At 44.8% G+C, this 20,413-nt stretch overlaps 1 protein-coding gene across 2 annotated transcripts in view; it reads left to right on the top strand.

Moving 5' to 3' along the window:
- Positions 1-20,413, top strand: part of LOC132887821 (F-BAR and double SH3 domains protein 2) — a 384,178-nt gene that overhangs the window by 319,848 nt on the left and 43,917 nt on the right. For both annotated transcript variants that reach the window (XM_060923484.1, XM_060923483.1), the window contains exons 11-13: positions 1,123-1,239; positions 3,325-3,429; positions 6,968-7,129. In XM_060923484.1, the coding sequence (XP_060779467.1) occupies positions 1,123-1,239; positions 3,325-3,429; positions 6,968-7,129 (384 nt within the window). The remainder of the gene's footprint in view (positions 1-1,122; positions 1,240-3,324; positions 3,430-6,967; positions 7,130-20,413) is intronic.

Here is a 20,413-nt window from a genome sequence, read left to right as displayed (position 1 = left end):
GAAAAAGAGAAACATTATATCAGGATAGTCTGTAGTTTTCATCAAATATATATATATATATATATATATATATATATATATATATATATATATATATATATATATACACACACACACACAAAAGTAAAATTACATTATAGGCATTTAGCAGACCCCTTCATCCAGAACAACATACCCAAAGCAGCCTGAGGAGCAGTTGGGGTTTAGGTGCCTTGCTCTAGGACACTTCAGCCATTCCTGCTTTTCCAGGGAATCGGACCAGCAACCTTTTGGTCCCAAAGCTGCTTCTCTAACCCTCAGGCCATGGCTTTCCCATTATGTAATAGTAGGTTAACAGCCAAGATGGCAGCAACTCTGCACTCCTCAAATTGATGCTGTTTATTTATCTTTATGCCACCGTTGATTAGTTGCCAGTGTTGCTGATTTGTAAATTTGAGTTGTTGCACTATTACCGCCAAAACTGTTTACATTATTTACTGCCTATAATGTGACTTCATTGCTGAAGTTGCAAACCTAGTTTCATTGTACATGTGCAATGACATGAAAGATAATTCTCTACTATTCTGTTCTATATCATAATTTCCCAGGCTGCCAGACATACGATCAAAATAAAAATAAAAAAAAAGATATTCAATTAACCAGTCTGTTTTAAAGCCACTCAGTAATTACTTTCTACCAGAGTATTAGCTGCAGTCCAAACTTTACTGTTTGCAGCTCCTAGCTTAATAGTGCACTTTTGCTTGCATTTATTTCTGGGATTTTGGAAATAAATGTAACTGAGGGTGGCCTTGCGAGCATTCTGCAGAGATGGGAAATTATGGATAGTATCTGGCATTTAAAGCTTTAAAACAGACAGCTAACATTGAACATTGCTGGTCCAAGTGGTTTTAAAGAATGCCCAGACATCACATGTGGTCTTGATGATGGTCTGTCTCTCTGCATGTCTGTTTGCTTCATTCCTACATGTTCCTTGTGATGAATTCTCTTGGTCCTGGTCGTCATTTGTTCTGGAACAGTGAGGAAAGGGAATTTAGTCATTGTGTAGGATCTGCTTATGGAACTGGCATGACCTTTTGATGGGACAAAAACGGTTAATTTTTTTTTTGTGTGTGTGTATCACAGAGCCGGCAACTGGAGTCGGAGACCGGCACCACAGAGGAGCACAGCCTCAATAAAGAGGCCAGGAAGTGGGCGACACGTGTAGCCCGAGAGCACAAAAACATCATCCACTATAAGCGGGTGAGACGCACATGCACATTATATTATTGTACACTATTATTATGGAGAATATACTGTGCTAGAGTAAAAAGCAGTTATATTAGTGTGTGATATACTGTATTATACACAAAAAAAAGTGATAAAACACAAATGGTATTGCTTTTCATTCGTGACTGGCTGACAGCGTGCTACACTGAAAAGCAAATCCCTTGTTGCGCTTACTTTTCTTGATCTCTGTAGTGAAAATCAATCAGCAGGCTAATGCTCTTTTAAGAATTAAATGCTGAATTACATCAAGAAGTGAATGTTGTCTACCTTTAAAAGCAATCCACATCATAGCATTTTATTGTGCAATTTTATTTAAGGGAGAAAATCACGATAGCATGCTACACTGAAAAGCAAAACCTTTTGGTCTTTCATCGCTTTATGTATTCTGTGAAAATCAATCAGCAGGTGATTGATTTTTCCCTGCAATTAATGTCCAAACACGGGTTGTTGTAATCTTAAAAAAGGGGAGTGGCCAGATACTGTTATTTTTCCACAAGGCATTATTTTCCATATTATGAAAAGCCCTTTATAGGTTCTTATTGACTCATTGCTCATTCTTACTATGAGGGTACTTCAGAAAGTTCTCAGCCTCACCCAGAAAACATTGCAGAAGATTGTTCTTGCATTACTTTTCAACATAGTCTCCTTTAACTTCAACACACTTGGTCCACTGATGTTCAAGCTTCGCCCTCCGTTCTTGGAAGAAGGTCACATCTTGAGCCTCCAGATCCTCCTCAACAGCATGGATGACTTCATCATCACTCTGAAAATGGCATCTATGCAAGTGGGATTTCAGTTTGGGAAATGGATAGAAGTCAGACAGTGCCTGGTTGGGTGAGTAAGGTGCATGGGGCAATTCAAAGCCTCATTTGGCTGCTTCTGCCACTGCCACCTGTGCTGTGTGGACAGGCGCATTGTCCTGGAGCAACAGCATGCCAGCTCGAAGCTTTCCTCTCCTTTCTTCTTTGATTGCTTCTTTTAGTCATCGCAATTCTGATGCAAGTAGTCCCTATTAATGGTTTGACCCTTTTGCAAGAAGTCAGTCATGAGCCTCAGTGTCCCAAAACACAGAAGCCATCATTTTGCTGACAGATGCCACTTGCTTGAACTTTTTGAGAGGTGGAGAACTGGTGTGTTTCAATTGTTTCCTTTGATTCAGGATCAAAGTAGTGAACCCATTTCTTATCCTGGGTCACAAATCTCCTCAAGAATTTGGCTGGATCAGCCTGAAAATGAATCAAAAGTGTCCTTGAAATTTCTAGGCTGTTCAGCTTTTGATCTGGTGTCAGTATTTGCAGACAGTTTGCTCATCCCCAAGATGTCAGTCAAAATAGCTTAAACGGAGCCAAAACGGATGTCCATGGTTTCTGCTATATGTTCGACAGTTGCACATCATCTATCATTCATGACCATGCAGCAAATGGCCTCCACTTGATCGTCTGTGGTTGCTGATTTTGGGCGTCCTAACCGTGGGTCATCTTCGGTAGCCTTCATGCCCTGCTTGAAATCAGCAATCCACTTACTTATGGTAGAATAGCAAGGGGAGTCCTCAGCAAGTGTGTTGACCATGTTTTCATGGATTTCCTTGGGGTCATTCCCTTTTTATGCAGGTACTTGATCACAGCTCTGGCTTCTTTCTTGTCCATTTTTTGGTTTCCCTCTCACCTACTGATTTTCAAAGGGCATCACCTTCAAAGAAATGACGATATACATTTGAGTTTTTGTGGACAGTGATAGAAGGCTTTATAGTCTACAGTTACTCCCCAAAATGGGAGTTATGCACCTTGTTTCTGGGTGAGGCCGAGAACTTTTTGAAGTACCCTTGTAATGTAGAGTCAAAGCAAGCATTAGCCATTTGTAAGCCAATTGGGTGATTTCCTGCCTACTTGGGATACTGTTTACTTATAGTGACATGGAAAGCCATACGTTGGTGGGTAGAAGCTCAGTTACAGTTCCAAATTGTTTCCGTTTGAAGCGCCACATCTGCAGAGGTCAACGCTGAGTGCATGGCTGGTAGGCGATGCGTATTGACCATCAGTAATGGGTTTGTATTTGCAGACGCTGGAGGAGTGTGAGAGACAGGGCTCTCCTCCCACAGAACAGAGCCGCAATGACCTTGAGTTCAAAATAGAGGAGGCCAGAGAACACATTCGTAAAGCTGAGGTAAGGATTTGGAGGTCGTGGTGGGGGTGGGGGGTTCTGGAACTCAGGAATCTTTGTAGTTCCATAAACATTTTTAGTTTCCACACTTTCCTGCATCACTGGAAGAGTCCAGCTACCTATACCGAACATCTCTGATTGGTGAAGTTCTCATTCTGCTTAACTAATTGTAGCTAGCTTGCTACTGAATGTGCCTAGCTACATAAAGTCACATAAATTATTAATTGGAGAGAAATAAATATTGGGTGTCATTCAGCAACATCTGAACACTAATATTCCAGTTCCAGTCACCAATTATTTGGGTGTTTAACTAGTGATGCAAGCAGCACTGTAATAATATATTAGACAAAGTTGGTAAAGCAGGACAGTGCAGGAAAGCAAAATTATTGAAGGACACCCTTGTTAATGGCACCTGATTAAAACAGGAATTGGTTTATTACATTGCATAAATGGCATTTAGCAAACGCTCTTAACCAAATCAATGTACAACATACCCAAAGCAGCCTAGGGAACAGATGGAGGTTAGGTATGTTGTGGATATAGCTGCCCTCAGTGAAACATGTCTAGCAGACAAGGGTCAGCTCATGGAACGTGGTGGTGGTTATACCTTCTTCTGGAGTGGTAGTAGCAGCACTGAATGGTGAGAGGCAAGTGATTTGCTGTAAAGTCCCACATCGCCCAGAAACGTACCAAACTCATGGAGGGCATCAGTGATCACCTGATGACACAACGTTGATTAGTGCTTATGCTCCCACAATACAGTGCCTTGCAAAAGTATTCATCCCCCTTGGTGTTTGTTCTGTTTTGTTGGAATTAAAATGAATTTTTTGGGGGGTTAGCACCATTTGATTTACACAACATGCCTACCACTTTAAAGGTGCACATTGTTTTTTTGTTTGTTTGTTTGTTTGTTTGTTTTTTATTGTGAGACAAACAATAATTAAGATGAAAAAACAGAAATCTGGAGTGTGCATAAGTGTCGTCCCCCCCAGTCAGTACTTTATAGAGCCACCTTTTGCTACAATTACAGCTACAAGTCTCTTGGGGTATGTCTCTATTAGCTTAGCACATCTAGCCACTGGGATTTTTGCCCATTCCTTAAGGCAAAACTGCTCCAACTCCTTCAAGTTAGATGGGTTGCGTTGGTGTACAGCAATCTTCAAGCTATGCCACAGATTCTCAATTGGCTTGAGGTCTGGGCTTTGACTAGGCCATTCCAAGACATTTAAATGTTTCCCTTTAAACCACTCCAGTGTAGCTTTAGCAGTATGCTTAGGGTCATTGTTCTGCTAGACCGTGAACCTTCATCCCAGTCTCAAACCTCTGGCTGACTCAAACAGATTTTCCTCCAGAATTGCCCTATATTTAGTGCCATCCATCTTTCCTTCAGTCCTGACCAGCTTTCCTGTCCTTGCAGATGAAAAACATCCCCATAGCATGATGCTGCCACCACCATGCTTCATTGTAGGGATGGTGTTCTCAGGGTGTTGGGCTTGTGCCACACATGGAATTTCCCATGATGGCCAAAAAGTTCAATTTTTGTCTCATTTGACCAGAGAATCTTCTTCCATGTGTTTGGGGAGTCTGCCACATGCTGTTGGGCAAACTGCAAACGTGATTTTTTTTAAGCAATGACTTTTTCTGGCCATTCTTCCATAAAGCCCCAGTCTGTGGCGTGTATGGCTTAAAGTGGTCCTATGGACAGATACTCCTAATCTCCACTGTGGATCTCTGCAGCTCCTTCAGCGTTATTGTTGGTGTCTTTGTTGCATCTCTGATTAATGCCCTCCTTGCCTGGTCTGTGAATTTTGGTGGGCGGCTTTCTCTTGTCAGGTTTGTAGTGGTGCCATATTCTTTCCATTTTGCTATAATGGATTTAATGCTGCCCCCTGAGATATTCAAAGTTTGGGATATTTTTTATGAGCCAACCCTGATCTATATTTCTCCACAACTTTGTCTCTGACCTGTTTGGAGTGCTCCTTGGTTTTCATGTTGCTTGCTTAGTGTAGCAGAGTCAGGGTCCTTCCGGAACAGATTGATTTTATACAGACATCATGTGACTGATCATGTGACACTTTGATTGCACACAGGTGGATCTTAATCCACCTGTGTGCAATAATTATGTGACTTATGAAGTGAATTGTTTGGACCAGCTCTTATTTAGGGGTTTCATATGAAAGGGGGTGAATATGTATGCACACTCCAGATTTCTGTTTTTTCATCTTAATTATTGTTTGTGTCACAATAAAAAAAAAAAAAGCAATGTGCACCTTTAAAGTGGTAGGCATGTTGTGTAAATCAAATGGTGCTAACCCCCCAAAAAATCCATTTTAATTCCAGCTTGTAATGCAACAAAACAGGACAAACACCAAGGGGAATGAATACTTTTGCAAGGCACTGTAGATGAAATGCATTGCTGAGGCCCAGAAAAAAGGCTTGAACTATTACCATCCCCACTACAGCACTTACCCACGTGTGCCTGACTTGTGGGTGTATTTTCAAAACCTGAATTGGCCTCATCAGTCACCTCTGGACCCACAACCACCACCCACCAAATTGAAGTCATGGTCATCTTCGACCCCAAAGGGCAAACATCATCAGGTGCCTTGCTCAAGGGCACTTCAGCCATTCTTGCTGATCCAAGGAACTGAACCAGTGACCTTTTGATCCCGAAGCGTTTCTCTAACCATTAGGCCATGGCTTCCCCCGTGGTTGATGATAATACAAAATAAAAAAAAAACATGTAGATAACATGGTAGGTGAGGAATGTTTACATTATAATTATCTTTCCTTTCGTTCTGTATGATGATAGCTGTGATGAGAATAAAAGAGTACTTTGAAATGCAACTTTTAGGTTGCTTGCTTAGAGTCTACCAAGAATAGTCAGGCCAAGTGTGGAAAAAGTTGCTAGAATTTTGAAAATAAACTTGGAGAGAACTAGCGAGCTGAATTCTGCGTAATGTTGTATCAAAGTCCGTAATGTTGTTACAATATTTATGTTCTCAAGACCATTGCTGCAGTTAAAGGGAAAATTCTAACGGAGAGCTCTCCATGAAGCACCATGAAAGGAACTGCTTTAATGTTTCTCTTTCTTCAGTTAAAATAAGTTCTCCCTACCTCCATTAGTTTCCGATGAATATTTAATTGCCCCATTAGGAGCTAATGGATAACCATTGGTGAGAAGAGGAATTAAAAAAGAAAGAGAAAGGTCAGCATGTGAATGTTCAGCTTGGGGGGGGGGGGGGGGTGTTGGTCATCTTGTCACAAAGACAAGACATCGTCGGCATTTGCCAGTCAAGAACTGGCAGGAAGTATACTTAGTATTAATTATTAAAGATGCTTCTTAAAAATAAATGGCAGCATAATTTTGTGTGCCTTTTCTTCTAAATTTCACTGTGAATGGAAACTTCCGGAAGACTGCAGGTGATAGTTGTTTGCAAGCTTGTTGAAGGGTTATGCTTTTGTAATGGTGGTTTAAAGCAACTCTCACTGTGTGTGTGTATGTGTGTACTGATGTTCATTCTATTTCTCCATCTACCAGACAGTGAAGCTCAAAGCAGAGGCTCGCCTGGACCTGCTCAGGCAGGTGGGCGTTTCTGTGGATACATGGCTAAAGAGCGCCATGAATCAAGTCATGGAAGAGCTGGAGAATGAGCGTTGGGCATCACTGACAACCCTTACTACCCACGATCCCTCACTCCCAGTAAGCACTTCTTTATATACTTAATTATTCTGTATTCCTGAAATACAGCAACTTCCCAGTTCCCTTTCCCTGTTACTGCTCTCCGCCAGTCCATAATAACCCTGTCAGTAATTCAGGCTCAAGAACCAACACAACCCCATCTCAGTGCAACAGGTTTTGAAAATTTTCCTCTATTTAATGTTCCTGACACTCAATCACTATGTACCACATAAACGTACTGGTGGATATACACCATCGTAAACATTTTCCCATCATCAGTCCAGTGTGGACGTGTTCCAACTCGCACTCTATTCACTACATGAGAAACCACAAGCATCTCACTATTATCAGTACACTGTGGATGTGTTTTAAATCATAGGCCACACTGAGAGCATCATAAGGGCTTTGATATGATCAATCCACTGTGAATATATCCCAAAACGCACACATTGTTCACTTTACACATCACACTGCTGTGAACTTGTCCCAAACCACATACTTTATTTACTCTATGGGCCACATAAACAGCATTACAAAGTTCTCGGAATAATCAGTCCATGTCACAACCCACACACCCTGTTCTCTATACGGGTCACATAAACAACTCTGTGAAGACACGAGCATCATCAGTCCACTATGGACGTGTCCCAAAGCACACACATTCATCACTGTTTAGTGCAGTGTTTTCCGAGTGCACTATTTTCTCTCCCAAACCATCGAAAAAATCTAGTGCACTCTTGAAATTGTTCAGCTATTCTTGCTGGTCCAGGGAATCGAACCGGCAACCTTTTGGTCCTAAAGCTGCTTCTCAAACCATTAGGTCATGGCTTCCCCAGATTAGGGTGTCTGATTTGGAACATGTCCATAGTGGACTGAGGATGGTCAAGAAGTCGAGAGGGATTTGTTTATACAGGCTATACGGTGAGTACAGTTTGAAATGAGACACACGACACTGCAGGAACTTGGAAGGTTGCTCACTACATCGTATCTGAACAAACATTGGGGACACAAATACACACACGTGTCCAAGACAGATCAGCACTCACTATAATTATTTGCTCATGTACACACTGGCAGTGCATATGTTGATGTCGAGGTGACACGAGCATTCAGACTGAGGGGGCAGCTTGATTTTCCATTCTCTGTTGTAGTAATGATTCGTCATGCTTTCATGTCAGTGCTGAGTTGAAAGATTGTTAAGGATTGATGACAGGTAAAGAGAGAAGAATGCTGCTAATTAGAAATGACAGGCTGAATGGTGGATGCTTGCTTCATAACGCTTATGAGCCTTAGAGTGAGAAGACGTGTTTTCCCACACACTGCTGCCATCTGCTGATTACGTTATAATCACAGACGATGGTCCAGTGCCACACATCGTTACAATCAGGAGTTCATGTACATCCCGAGGCCCACAAGCTTGCAGTAATAACTAGTGTTTATCAATTTCAGTTTATTTCTTTAGCACTTCAAACAAAGCCGCTTGATAGAAATCTGTCTCTAGACACCCACTGAGGTGGGGAAAAAAGAAAGCTTGAGTGGAACTGAGGCTCAAAAACATGGATAGTAGCTGACGTGGATTACTTCGTCCTAACCCTATCTGAGGAAGATTTCCTTACCATCATCACCTTGCCTTAACCAATCGGGGGTTACCGACTGATTGTCTTCAAGCAGACAATCTGTATCAAAAGAAACAATCTATTTTTGGACGGGAAAAGAATGTCGTCAGATTTTAAAAGAATGTTCATCTCTTGTCTTGGATTCTGAGCTCTTTCTCTGGACTGTCCTTTCAATGAAATTAGTATTCACCTCACGTCAGCTTGCAGCACGTAGAGAGAGAGAGAGGATGAGAATGAATAGCAGGGCAAATAAGGGCAAGATGTACAGAGACAGACAAGTGAGCGAAGGACTTATGGTAGAGGAGAATATTACAAATAGGAACTGCTAAAGAAAAAGACAGACAAATATAGTTAGTAATATGTTAGTGCTGTTTAAAAGATTAAACCATAAGCATAGTCAGTATTCATAATCAAGGTCATCTAACAGGCATAGGTACTCAGTAGTGAAGTAAATCCATACTCATAACAGGTTATGGTCAAAATCAGAAAATGCTAGACACAATAAACAGGTGTTTGGAATACTATGACCTGAAAAAAAAACAACTAGAATGTCGATTTTGAATTCCCTCTAAAACTAAGTAGGTGATTTCAGACCAAACAGTTTGAGAGACTGAGAGGAATTTCCCCCTTGGGAACTACATACTGAGAATTACATACCTTCAAGTTGTTGTTTTTTTCTGTTTTCATTCGCACCACCAGTAGGAATGCTGAAGTGATGTATGCTGGCTGATAGTTGCTATAGCGACATCACTAGTTTTTCATATGCATCTGTAGAACTCTGAACGGGTGGGTGGAGCACAGAAGTACGGCAGGCCAGAACTGAGTTTCCAAAACTCTTTATTTTTGCACTTTTCAGTGACAAATGTACACTCTCCCAGTCACACGCATACACACACACACACATAAGTCATCTGGTTCGGGAGAGAGCGCTCTTTCTCTGCTCTCTCTCTCCTTATATAGGGCGTGGTTGCTGGGAAGACACACAAACGCAGGTCAATTCACATCAGGTGTAGTGATTCTGCCACTTACCTTCCCTGACTCCGCCCTCCGGTCACAGACCGACGCTTGACCACGCCCCCACTGCCACATACCCCCACCGCCCGACTCAGGCCGGGCAGCCGTCCGGCCCACAGCCGACTCCCCCCCCCCCCCTCGACAGGAGAGGAAGTCCGCCACGACCATCTGCGCCCCCGGCCTGTGGATCACCTTGAAGTTAAAGGGTTGGAGTGCCAGATACCAATGGGTGAGCCGCGCATTGGCATCCTTCATGCTGTGGAGCCACTGGAGGGGCGCATGGTCCGAACAGAGGGTGAAAGGGCATAGCCTGGGCCCGCCCATCCTAAGCGTGACGCAACACGAGGGCCTGTTGCGAGCTTAGTCTGGCCAGGCAAGCTATCTACAGCTCTTCCAAGCTCCCGAAAAATCGGGAACCAATCAACTTTGAGCATCTCCAACGGCCCTGGGTAGAGGCGTGTTCAAGGCACTGATGTAGTAAAACTGCGACCGGAAGCCATAGATTGTTTACAGAATCTATGCCGGAAGCGCTTCATTCACGCTTCCGCATCTATTACGCATAGATGCTGTATTGAAAGCATTCAATGGGAAGTTCTCATTGAAAACGGAGCAAAGAGCAGCCCTGGAGGTATTTATTGAAAGGAAGGACGTTTTCGCCTTGCTCCCGACTGGCTTCGGTAAGAGTTTAATCTACCAGTTAGCCCCGTCGCGTCGCATATGTCAGAGGAAAGAGTGATGTGATTGGTTTAAGCTTCGTCACAGCCTTTTCTGGCTTCGACCAGTAGCAAACTGAGGCATTTCAGGGAGGCGGGTCAACCACGGGCTCTGGGAAACGGTTGGGCTTAATATCTTGGCCAGACCAATAGCTCGTAGAGCTTTGTCGCGTTAGCCAGACTAGAAAGGGCGTCCCAGCAGGTAGTAACGGAGGGCGAGGACTGCCCACTTGATGGCCAGGCACTCCTTCTCTATGGTGCTGTAGCGCCCCTCACACACTGACAGCTTCCGACTTATGTATTGAGGTTTTTCACCTGACGTCACAGGGTCACGTGACGCCCCGGTGTCCGCCATTTTGAACGGCAAGCTAGCTAATGTCAACATCATAGTAGCTAGTATGTTACTGTAGCAATGTTTACGTTCAGTCATTTGGATGACTGTTAAAACCTTTCAGTCTCAAGTTTTTCCTTTACTGTATTTACTAGTTTACTGAGCCAGCCAGCCCTGGAGCACGCTAGCTAGCTAGCGCCAGCCAGCCCCGGAGCGCGCTCAGTAAACTAGTAAATACAGTAAAGGAAAAACTTATAACGGGCCATGTCTCAACAGACTAAGAAGTTATTTCAGTGACATTTAATAACATTTTGTTTATCCTGAGGACCGAAAGTAAATGAAAATGGAACAAACCTTAGCTGTCAGTGAACAATCCTGGTGGAAGCAGGTAAACGTTGTTCTCTAAGCCTGCTAACCTCAATTTTTGCAAATACCTCTCCCTCTGCTCGCCCTGTAAATGCCCTACGTCGCTGGATAGTGAAGGTGTTTTCTGCATCTCGCTCCTTTTTCTTTTATGTTTTTCGTTTGTCGCCTTCCTCGCATTCAAACTGATTCGAGCCGTGCCGTCCAAAATGGCAGCATCACATGACTTGGTCACGTGGGTGAAATACCTCAATAGCACTGGGTGATCCTCCCCCTCCCCCTCCTGGGACAAAACAGCCCCCAGCCCTCTGTCCGATGCGTCCGTCTGCAATATAAAAGGGAGAGAAAAGTCAGGGGAGTGTAACAATGGCCCCCCACACAGTGCAGCCTTTACCTCAGAAAAAGCCCGCTGGCATTGCTCCGTCCACTGGACCGGATCTGGTGCCCCCTTTTTAGTGAGATCAGTCAGCGGGCTGGTGACGTCCGAATAATTAGGTATAAACCTACGATAATAGCAAGCCAGCCCCAGGAACTGTCTCACCCCCTTTTTGGTCTTGGGCCTCGGGCAGGCCGCAGTCGCTGCCGTCTTGTTAATTTGGGGACGCACCTGCCCATTGCCCAAGTGGAAGCCCAGATACCGTACTTCCACCCGCCCAATCGCACACTTCTTTGGGTTGGCTGTGAGACCCGCCCGCCTCAGCGACCTAAGGACGGCCCTCAGGTGTTGTAGGTGCCGCGGCCAGTCATTACTATAAATAATGATGTCGTCAAGGTACGCCGCCGCATAGGTGGCCTGGGGGCGGAGGACCCTATCCATCAGCCACTGAAACATAGTGGGCGCCCCAAACAGCCCAAAAGGAAGTGTGACAAACTGGTGTAAGCCGAACGGTGTGGAAAAGGCCGTTTTTTCTCAGGATAATGGAGTCAAGGGGATCTGCCAATAACCCTTTGTCAAATCCAGTGTCGAGTAAAAGCAAGCCGTGCCTAGTCGATCGAGCAACTCATCAATACGAGGCATTGGGTATGTGTCAAATTTAGACACCGCGTTGACTATAGTCTACACAGAACCGGACCGACCCGTCGGCCTTGGGTACCAAGACCACCGGGCTGCTCCAGTCGCTGTGGGACTCCTCGACGATGCCCATTTCGAGCATGGCCTCGAGTTCTTCCCGAACCACTTTTTTCTTGTGTTTGGGTAGCCTGTAAGGGCGGCTACACACTACCACCCCCAGGGGCGTCTCAATGTGGTGCTCTATGAGGTCGGTGCGGCCGGGCAGGGGTGAGAACACGCCCGAAAATTCGGTCTGCAACTAGGCAACCTCTGCGAGTTGTGTCAGAGAGAGGTGGTCTCCACAGGGGACCGGAGAGGTACGTGATGCCAATGCTCCCTTTTGAACCTCCGGCCCCAGCTCCGCCTTCTCCAGAGCCACCGACACCAACGCCACAGGGACCTCCTCGTTCCAGAGTTTGAGCAGATTGAGGTGGTAAATCTGTAGCGCCCCACCCCTGTCCATTCGCCTCACCTCGTAGTCGACGTCCCCGACTCGCCGTATGACCTCAAAGGGTCCTTGTCACTTGGCGACCAATTTGGAGCTCGATGTGGGCAACAGCACGAGTACTTTATCTCCCGGTGCAAACTCCCTAAGGCACGTACCCTTGTCGTACAGGCGGGTTTGCCGTTCTTGGGCCTGCCGCAAATTCTGCTGGGTTAGGGGTGTGTGCGTGTGTGTGTGTGTGTGTGTGTGTGTGTGTGTGTGTGTGTGTGTGTGTGTGTGTGGAGTTTTGCGCACAGGTCAATAACGTATTGAATTTCATTTTTACTTGGTGAAAGTCCCTCCTCCCAATTTTCTCGCAGCACGTCTAAAATGCCGCACGGCTTACGCCCATATAACAATTCGAACAGGGAGAACCCCGTGGAGGCTTGTGGGACCTCTCGCACTGCAAACAACAAGGGTTCAAGCCATTTATCCCAATTACGTGCGTCCTCGCTTACGGATTTCTTAATTATATTTTTGAGGGTGCGAGTGAATCGTTCAACTAAACCGTCCGTTTGTGGGTGATAAACGCTGGTGCGGCTCGGCTTAATACCTAATAACCCATAAAGTTTGTTCAGTGTTCATGACATAAACAAGGTGCCTTGATCAGTCAGAATCTCTTTGGGGATTCCGACTCAGGAGATGACGCGGAAGAGCGCTTCCGCAATACTGCGTGCTGAGATATTGCGAAGAGGCACTGCTTCCGGGTATCGTGTTGCATAGTCCAGTAGAACTAGTATAAAGCGGTACCCTCGTGTTGACCAATCTAATGGCCCGACGAGATCCATCCCAATCCTTTCGAACGGGGTCTCAATTAATGGGAGAGGGCGCAAAGGCCGCTGGAATGGCCGCTGGATTTACTAACTGGCATTCGTGGCACGCCGTACACTACCTACGGACATCACCGCGAATCCCTGGCCAATAGAACCGGGCCATTATTCCTGCCCTAAGTGTCCAGCCATGGAATTAAAGTGAGCCGCCTGGAATACCAATTCCCGGCGGCTTTTTGGAATCAAGAGCTGCGTGATTTGTTCTTTAGTCTGAGTGTCCTGCGTCACTCGGTATAATCTATCCTTCATAATAGAAAAATAGGGGAAGGATGGGGTGGCGTTTGGCTGGAGCGTTTGACCATCAATTACTCTCACTTGGTCAAACGCATGCCGCAGAGTCTCGTCTCGCGACTGCTCTAACGGAAAATCCGCGAGGGATTCCCCGAGAGAGGGAGGAGGAGCCGCCGGCTCCTCACTCTGACGCGGAGATGACGTAGACGGCTCTGTGACGGCTGCTCCCGCCAATGCAACACCGGGACCTCCCCCTGCTGAACTACGGCAGGACCCACTCTTTACTAAATTACTCATTAACTCCCCAAATCCTGGCCAATCAGTCCCCAAAATTATCGAGTGGGTGAGGCGAGGATTAACCGCCGCCTTTACTCTAAATTTTTCCCCTCTGAAAAAAATGTGGACCAACACTAAATGGTAGCTGTGAACATCTCCGTGCACACACAACACCTTCACCCCCTGTGCTCCCCCCAATGCCTCGTCTTGCACCAGGCTTTGGTGAATAGAGGTCTGATTACAGCCAGAGTCCACCAACGCCTGATATGTATCCCCTTGGATACTCACCGGTATGTGATACACTCCGGCCCGATCGAGGGCAGCTCCTGGCGCGTTGGGGATCCGGACCACCGCGCCCACCTACTTTGCCGAGCATTGATGCTGGAGGTGCCCCGGCTCCCCGCAGCGCCAGCAAACCGGCCCGGGCTTTCTCTCTGCACCGATACTCTGGGGCTCACTCACCTGGGGGGGGAGAGACAGACACGGAAGCGGGAAATGGGAGGACACTGCAGGTGCGGCGGACCGGCTGTGAGGGACGCCTCCACGGTGGGGGAACGGGGCGAGGACGAGACACAGAAGGGGAGGGAGAGAGAGAGAGAGGAGAGAAGCGAAGAGGGGATCTGTGATCCTGCCGCAGGAACAGCTGCCAAATGATCCTCCGCCAACTTGATGGCCTGATCCAGCGACGCCGGGTGATGACACTGGATCCACTCCGCCGTTCCTTTGGGAAGTTGCGTGATGAACTGCTCCAGTGCCACCAGGTCGACGACTCCCTCGGCGTCGCGGTTGTCAGTCCTCAACCACCGCCTGCAGGCGTCCCGGAGTTGCTGGCCAAACGTGAACGGGCGGCCGACCTCCTCTAGGCGCAGAACGCGGAAGCACTGACGATGTTGTTCAGGGGTGCGCCCCACACGCTGGAGGACGGCCCGGCGCAGGTCCGCGTAGACCAGCCGGCTGTCGGTGGGGAGCTATAGCGCGGCCAGCTGCTCCTCGCCTGTTAGCAGGGGGAGGAGGCATGCCACGCGCTGTTCCACCGGCCACCCCGAGGCCTCTGCTGCTTGTTCAAACAGCGTGAGGAAGGCCTCGGGGTTGTCATGCGGGCCCATCTTCGTTAGGGTGAGGTGGAGTGGGCCCGCAGCGGTGGAGATGGGGGACCCCGCCGGCGCGAGGAGGTGCCGGAACGCCTGACGATCTTCCTGTTGCGCCAGCACCAGGGCCTCGAACCGTTGTTCTTGCTCCTTTCGGAGGGCGAGCAGCGCCTGGTGCTGGCTCTGTTGGGCCGTGGTGAGGGTGTGGATCAGGTCTGCGAAGGGGAAGGACTCCATGGGGCTGTTCTCCTCTGTGCTTGGCTCCCGGGTTTCGGCACCACTGTAGAACTTTGAACGGGTGGGTGGAGCACAGAAGTACGGCAGGCCAGAACTGAGTTTCCAAAACTCTTTATTTATGCACTTTTCAGTGACAAACGTACACTCTCCCAGCCACACGCATACACACACACACATACAGTGGTGCTTGAAAGTTTGTGAACCCTTTAGAATTTTCTATTTTTCTGCATAAATATGACCTAAAACATCATCAGATTTTCACACAAGTCCTAAAAGTAGATAAAGAGAACCCAGTTAAACAAATGAGCCAAAAATATTATACTTGGTCGTTTATGTATTGAGGAAAGTGATCCAATATTACATATCTGTGAGTGGCAAAAGTATGTGAACCTTTGTTTTCAGTATCTGGTGTGACCCCCTTGTGCAGCAATAACTGCAACTAAATGTTTCTGGTAACTGTTGATCAGTTCTGCACACTGGCTTGGAGGAATTTTAGCCCGTTCCTCCGTACAGAACAGCTTCGACTCTGGGATGTTGGTGGGTTTCCTCACATGAACTGCTCGCTTCAGGTCCTTCTACAACATTTAGATTGGATTAAGGTCAGGAGTTTGACTTGGCCATTCCAAAACATTAACTTTATTCTTCTTTAATCATTCTTTGGGAGAACGACTTGTGTGCTTAGGGTCGTTGTCTTGCTGCATGACCCACCTTCTCTTGAGATTCAGTTCATGGACAGATGTCCTGACATTTTCCTTTAGAATTCACTGGTATAATTCAGAATTCATTGTTCCATCAATGATGGCAAGCCGTCCTGGCCCAGATGCAGCAAAACAGGCCCAAACCATGATACTACCACCACCATGTTTCACAGATGGGATAAGGTTCTTATGCTGGAATGCAGTGTTTTCCTTTCTCTAAACATAACGCTTCTCATTTAAACCAAAAAGGTCTATTTTGGTCTCATCCATCCATAAAACATTTTTCCAATAGCCTTCTGGCTTGTCCACATGATCTTTAGCAAACTGCAGATGAGCAGCAATGCTCTTTTTGGAGAACAGTGGCTTTCTCCTTGCAACCCTGCCATGCACATCATTGTTGTTCAGTGTTCTCCTGATGGTTGACTCATGAACATTAACATTAGCCAATGTGAGAGAGGCCTTCAGGTGCTTAGAAGTTACCCCGGGGTCCTTTGTGACCTTGCCGACTATTACACATCTTGATCTTGGAGTGATCTTTGTTGGTCGACCACTCCTGGGGAGGGTAACAATGGTCTTGAATTTCCTCCATTTGTACACAATCTGTCTGACTGTGGATTGGTGGAGTCCAAACTCTTTAGAGATGGTTTTGTAACCTTTTCCAGCCTGATGAGCATCAACAATGCTTTTTCTGAGGTCCTCAGAAATCTCCTTTGTTCATGCCATGATACACTTCCCCAAACATGTGTTGTGAAGATCAGACTTTGATAGATCCCTGTTCTTTAAATAAAACAGGGTGCCCACTCATACCTGATTGTCATCCCATTGATTGAAAACATCTGACTCTAATTTCACCTTCAAATTAACTGCTAATCCTAGAGGTTCACATACTTTTGCCACTCACAGAGATGTAATATTGGATCATTTTCCTCAATAAATAAATGACCAAGTATAATATTTTTGTCTCACTTGTTTAACTGGGTTCTCTTTATCTACTTTTAGGACTTGTGTGAAAATCTGATGATGTTTTAGGTCATATTTATGCAGAAATATAGAAAATTCTAAAGGGTTCACAAACTTTCAAGCACCACTGTACACAGGTCATCTGGTTTGGGAGAGAGCCCTCTTCCTCTGCTCTCTCTCTCTCCTTATATAGGGTGTGGTTGCTGGGAAGACGCACAAACACAGGTTAATTCACATCAGGTGTCGTGATTCTGCCACTTACCTTCCCTGACTCCGCCCTCCGGTCACAGACCGACGCTTGACCACGCCCCCACTGCCACAGCATCTTATCCACCAAAGTTCTTGTTTTGCTGTGAAAACAGCAATCTAGCAATATTAGGATTTAAACTTGTCCAGTTTTTTCACGTGCCATGCTTTAGTCACATGTTTCATGTTTGGCATGGTCAAAACTAATCATTCTACTGTGCCGTAGAATTGGGGAGGTCAGAAGAAATTACTGACAGCAAATTGTTACATTAAAAGAGCAAATTCATTGTTGAAAATAGTTAGTGCTTGCTTAAATATGTTTGCCTACATGGTAGTGTGGATTATTATTTTATAGGCTAAGGATTTTATTATGTGATGGCAAAAAAAATCATGGACAAGAACAATTAGTTTAAGATTTTTATATGTCGCTTTCATGCATCAAAATTGTGCTGTATTTCCTGTCACATATACACTTAATAAAGCCTGAACCTCACTGTCGGTTCATTTGTCAGTCCATGTTTTGTTTTGTTTTTTTCTTCATTTTCTAAAGTCTTTTTAATGAGTAAATATGAGCAGCTTAATGATGCGTTCAGTTAGAGATATTTCACTGTCAATTATTTTGGCTCATCTATACTATTAGAATCTAATAATCTACTGTAAAGTGTATTAACGAAATGCAACGTCACTCTTTGTTACAGATGGAAGCACAGAAATTAAATAAATGTAGGTATTGTATTCAAAACTCTATGCATGTGCCAGAAGCCAACATAAAACCATGCATGCAGGGCATTCTCAGTCAAAAGGGATTAATGATCCAAAAGTGGAGTCTGGTTCATTAACACAAGAACTTATTGCCATGTTTGTGTACAGAAAACAAGCAAGTTATTAAAACCAATAAGTACATTCAAATGAAGTGGATATAGAAACCACTCAATGGGATAGAGCCTTACACATTAACAGAGAAGGATTTTTCCTATGAGTTGGAAAATTATCCATCCGTTGAGTTCCCTGACATCTCAAACTGCCTGGTGCTGCAGACATCATTCTACAGGACAAACAGATGAAAACCTGGAAGAGCATGGAGGCATACAACTTTTTATATGTGGCTGGGTTAACAATCTGGTGATCAGTACACTACAAGATAGACAGCAGTAGACGGATCTAAGTGCAGGAAGAGTTTTTATTAGCAGGCGTGATATTTAAGTCAAGTTTATTTGTATAGCGCTTTTAACAATAGACAGTGTCACAAAGCAGCTTTACAGAGAATTAAAGACTTTAAACATGAGCTTATTTTATCCCAAATGTATCCCCAGTGAGTAAGCCTGTGGCAACGGTGGGAAGGAAAAACTCCCTCAGATGACATGAGGGAGAAACCTCGAGAGGAACCAGACTCAAAAGGGAACCCAACCTCATCTGGGTGATAACACATAGTGTGATTATAAATAACTTGCTTCTATAACTGTGTCCTATTTAGTCACAAAGTATAACTGTGTAACCAGGAAAATCATTATAGTTTTAACATGAAGTCTGTTCTGTTGAAGTTATAAACTGTTCATTAATGGAAACTTGAGTGCAAAACTGTTCATGACAACTGCAGTCCTGAAGTTAGCAAGTCAACTGTAGTCCTCAGACATAAATGTGTTACTATAAGTGTCCAGAGCCATCTTCCAAGTGGTTTTTTTTGTTTTGTTTTGTTTTGTTTTACAAAACCAGAATCATAAAGCAGAGTAGTTAAACAGCATTATAAACATGGTTAGAAACAAACATGACTGTGATAATGATAATGCTTCGCAAAGCCTCTGTGAAAACAGCTTCTGTATCTGCGTGGCTAATTGCGCTCAAATCAGCATCAGGTGCTTCCTATAACGACTGGATCCCAAGCGTGTGCACAACGCGCTCCGTCAAACTGAAGCACACAAAGGCATAACAGTCAATTGTTCACCTACTGTGTAACCACAACTTTTAGCTCACGTGTATATTGACATAAAAATGCCTCATTTTCATCGATAACCCATCACAAAGCATCGCGAGCTGTAGTGTGACCGTAGCTTAATGAGGCGGATGTTACGTCAGATACAACCCAGCAATTGTACCCTACTATAAGTAAAATTAACTTCAATTTGGAAAAAAAATTTGCAGCCCACTAGATGGCGCTTCGCGGCCCAGTGGTTGAGAAACACTGATCTATGGTACATAATATTAAAAGATTCAGAAAACATGGAGAAATCTCTGTATGCAAGGGACAAGGCTGAAAACTGACATTGGATACCTGTGATCTTCAGGCCCTCAGGCAACACTGCATTAAAAGCAGACATGTGTCTGTAGTGGAAATTTCTGTATGGCTCAGGAACACTTCAGAAAACCATTGTCTGTGAAGAGTTCATTACTGCATCTACAAATGCAAGTTAAAACCATATATAAACAATATCCAGAAACACCGCCACCTTCTGTGGGCCTGAGCTCTTTTACGATGTCCTGAGGCGAAGTGGAAGATTGTCCTGAGGTCTGATGAATCAAAAGTAGAAATTATTTTTTAGAAATCATGGACACCATGTACTCCAGGCTAAAGAGAAGAGGGACCATTCAGCTTGTTATCAGTGCACACTTCAAAAGCCAACATCTGTGATGGTATGGGGGGCATTAGTGCACATGACATGGGTAACTTGTACATCTGGAAAGGCATCATTAATGCTGAATGATATATACGTATACGTTTCAGAGCAATATGCTGCCATCCAGACAAAATCTTTTTCAGGGAAGGCCTTTCTTCTTTTAGCAAGACAATGCCAAACTGCTTTCTGCACATATTAAAACTGTATGGCTCCATAATAAGAGTCCAGGTGCTAAACTGGCTTGCCTGCAGTCCAGACCTGTCTCCCATTTAAAACATTTGATGCATTATGAAGTGCAAAATACAACAAAGGATTACCCGAACTGTTGAGCAACTGAAATTGTATATCGGGCACGAATGGGACAACATTTCTCTTTCAAAACTACAGCAATTGGTCTCCTCAGTTCCCAAACATTTACAGAGTGTTGTTAAAAGTAGAGGTGATGCAAAACAGTGGTAAACATGCCCCTGTCCCAACTTTTTCTGAAATGTGTTGCTGATATCAATTTCAAAATAAGTATATTTTTTTCAAAAAACAATAAAATTTCTCATTTTC

This window comes from Neoarius graeffei, chromosome 6 (genome assembly GCF_027579695.1).
Source record: "Neoarius graeffei isolate fNeoGra1 chromosome 6, fNeoGra1.pri, whole genome shotgun sequence".
NCBI lineage: Eukaryota > Metazoa > Chordata > Actinopteri > Siluriformes > Ariidae > Neoarius > Neoarius graeffei.
The sequence above is the reverse complement of the archived record's forward strand: the minus strand, read 5'-3'. Positions and strand labels throughout refer to the sequence as shown.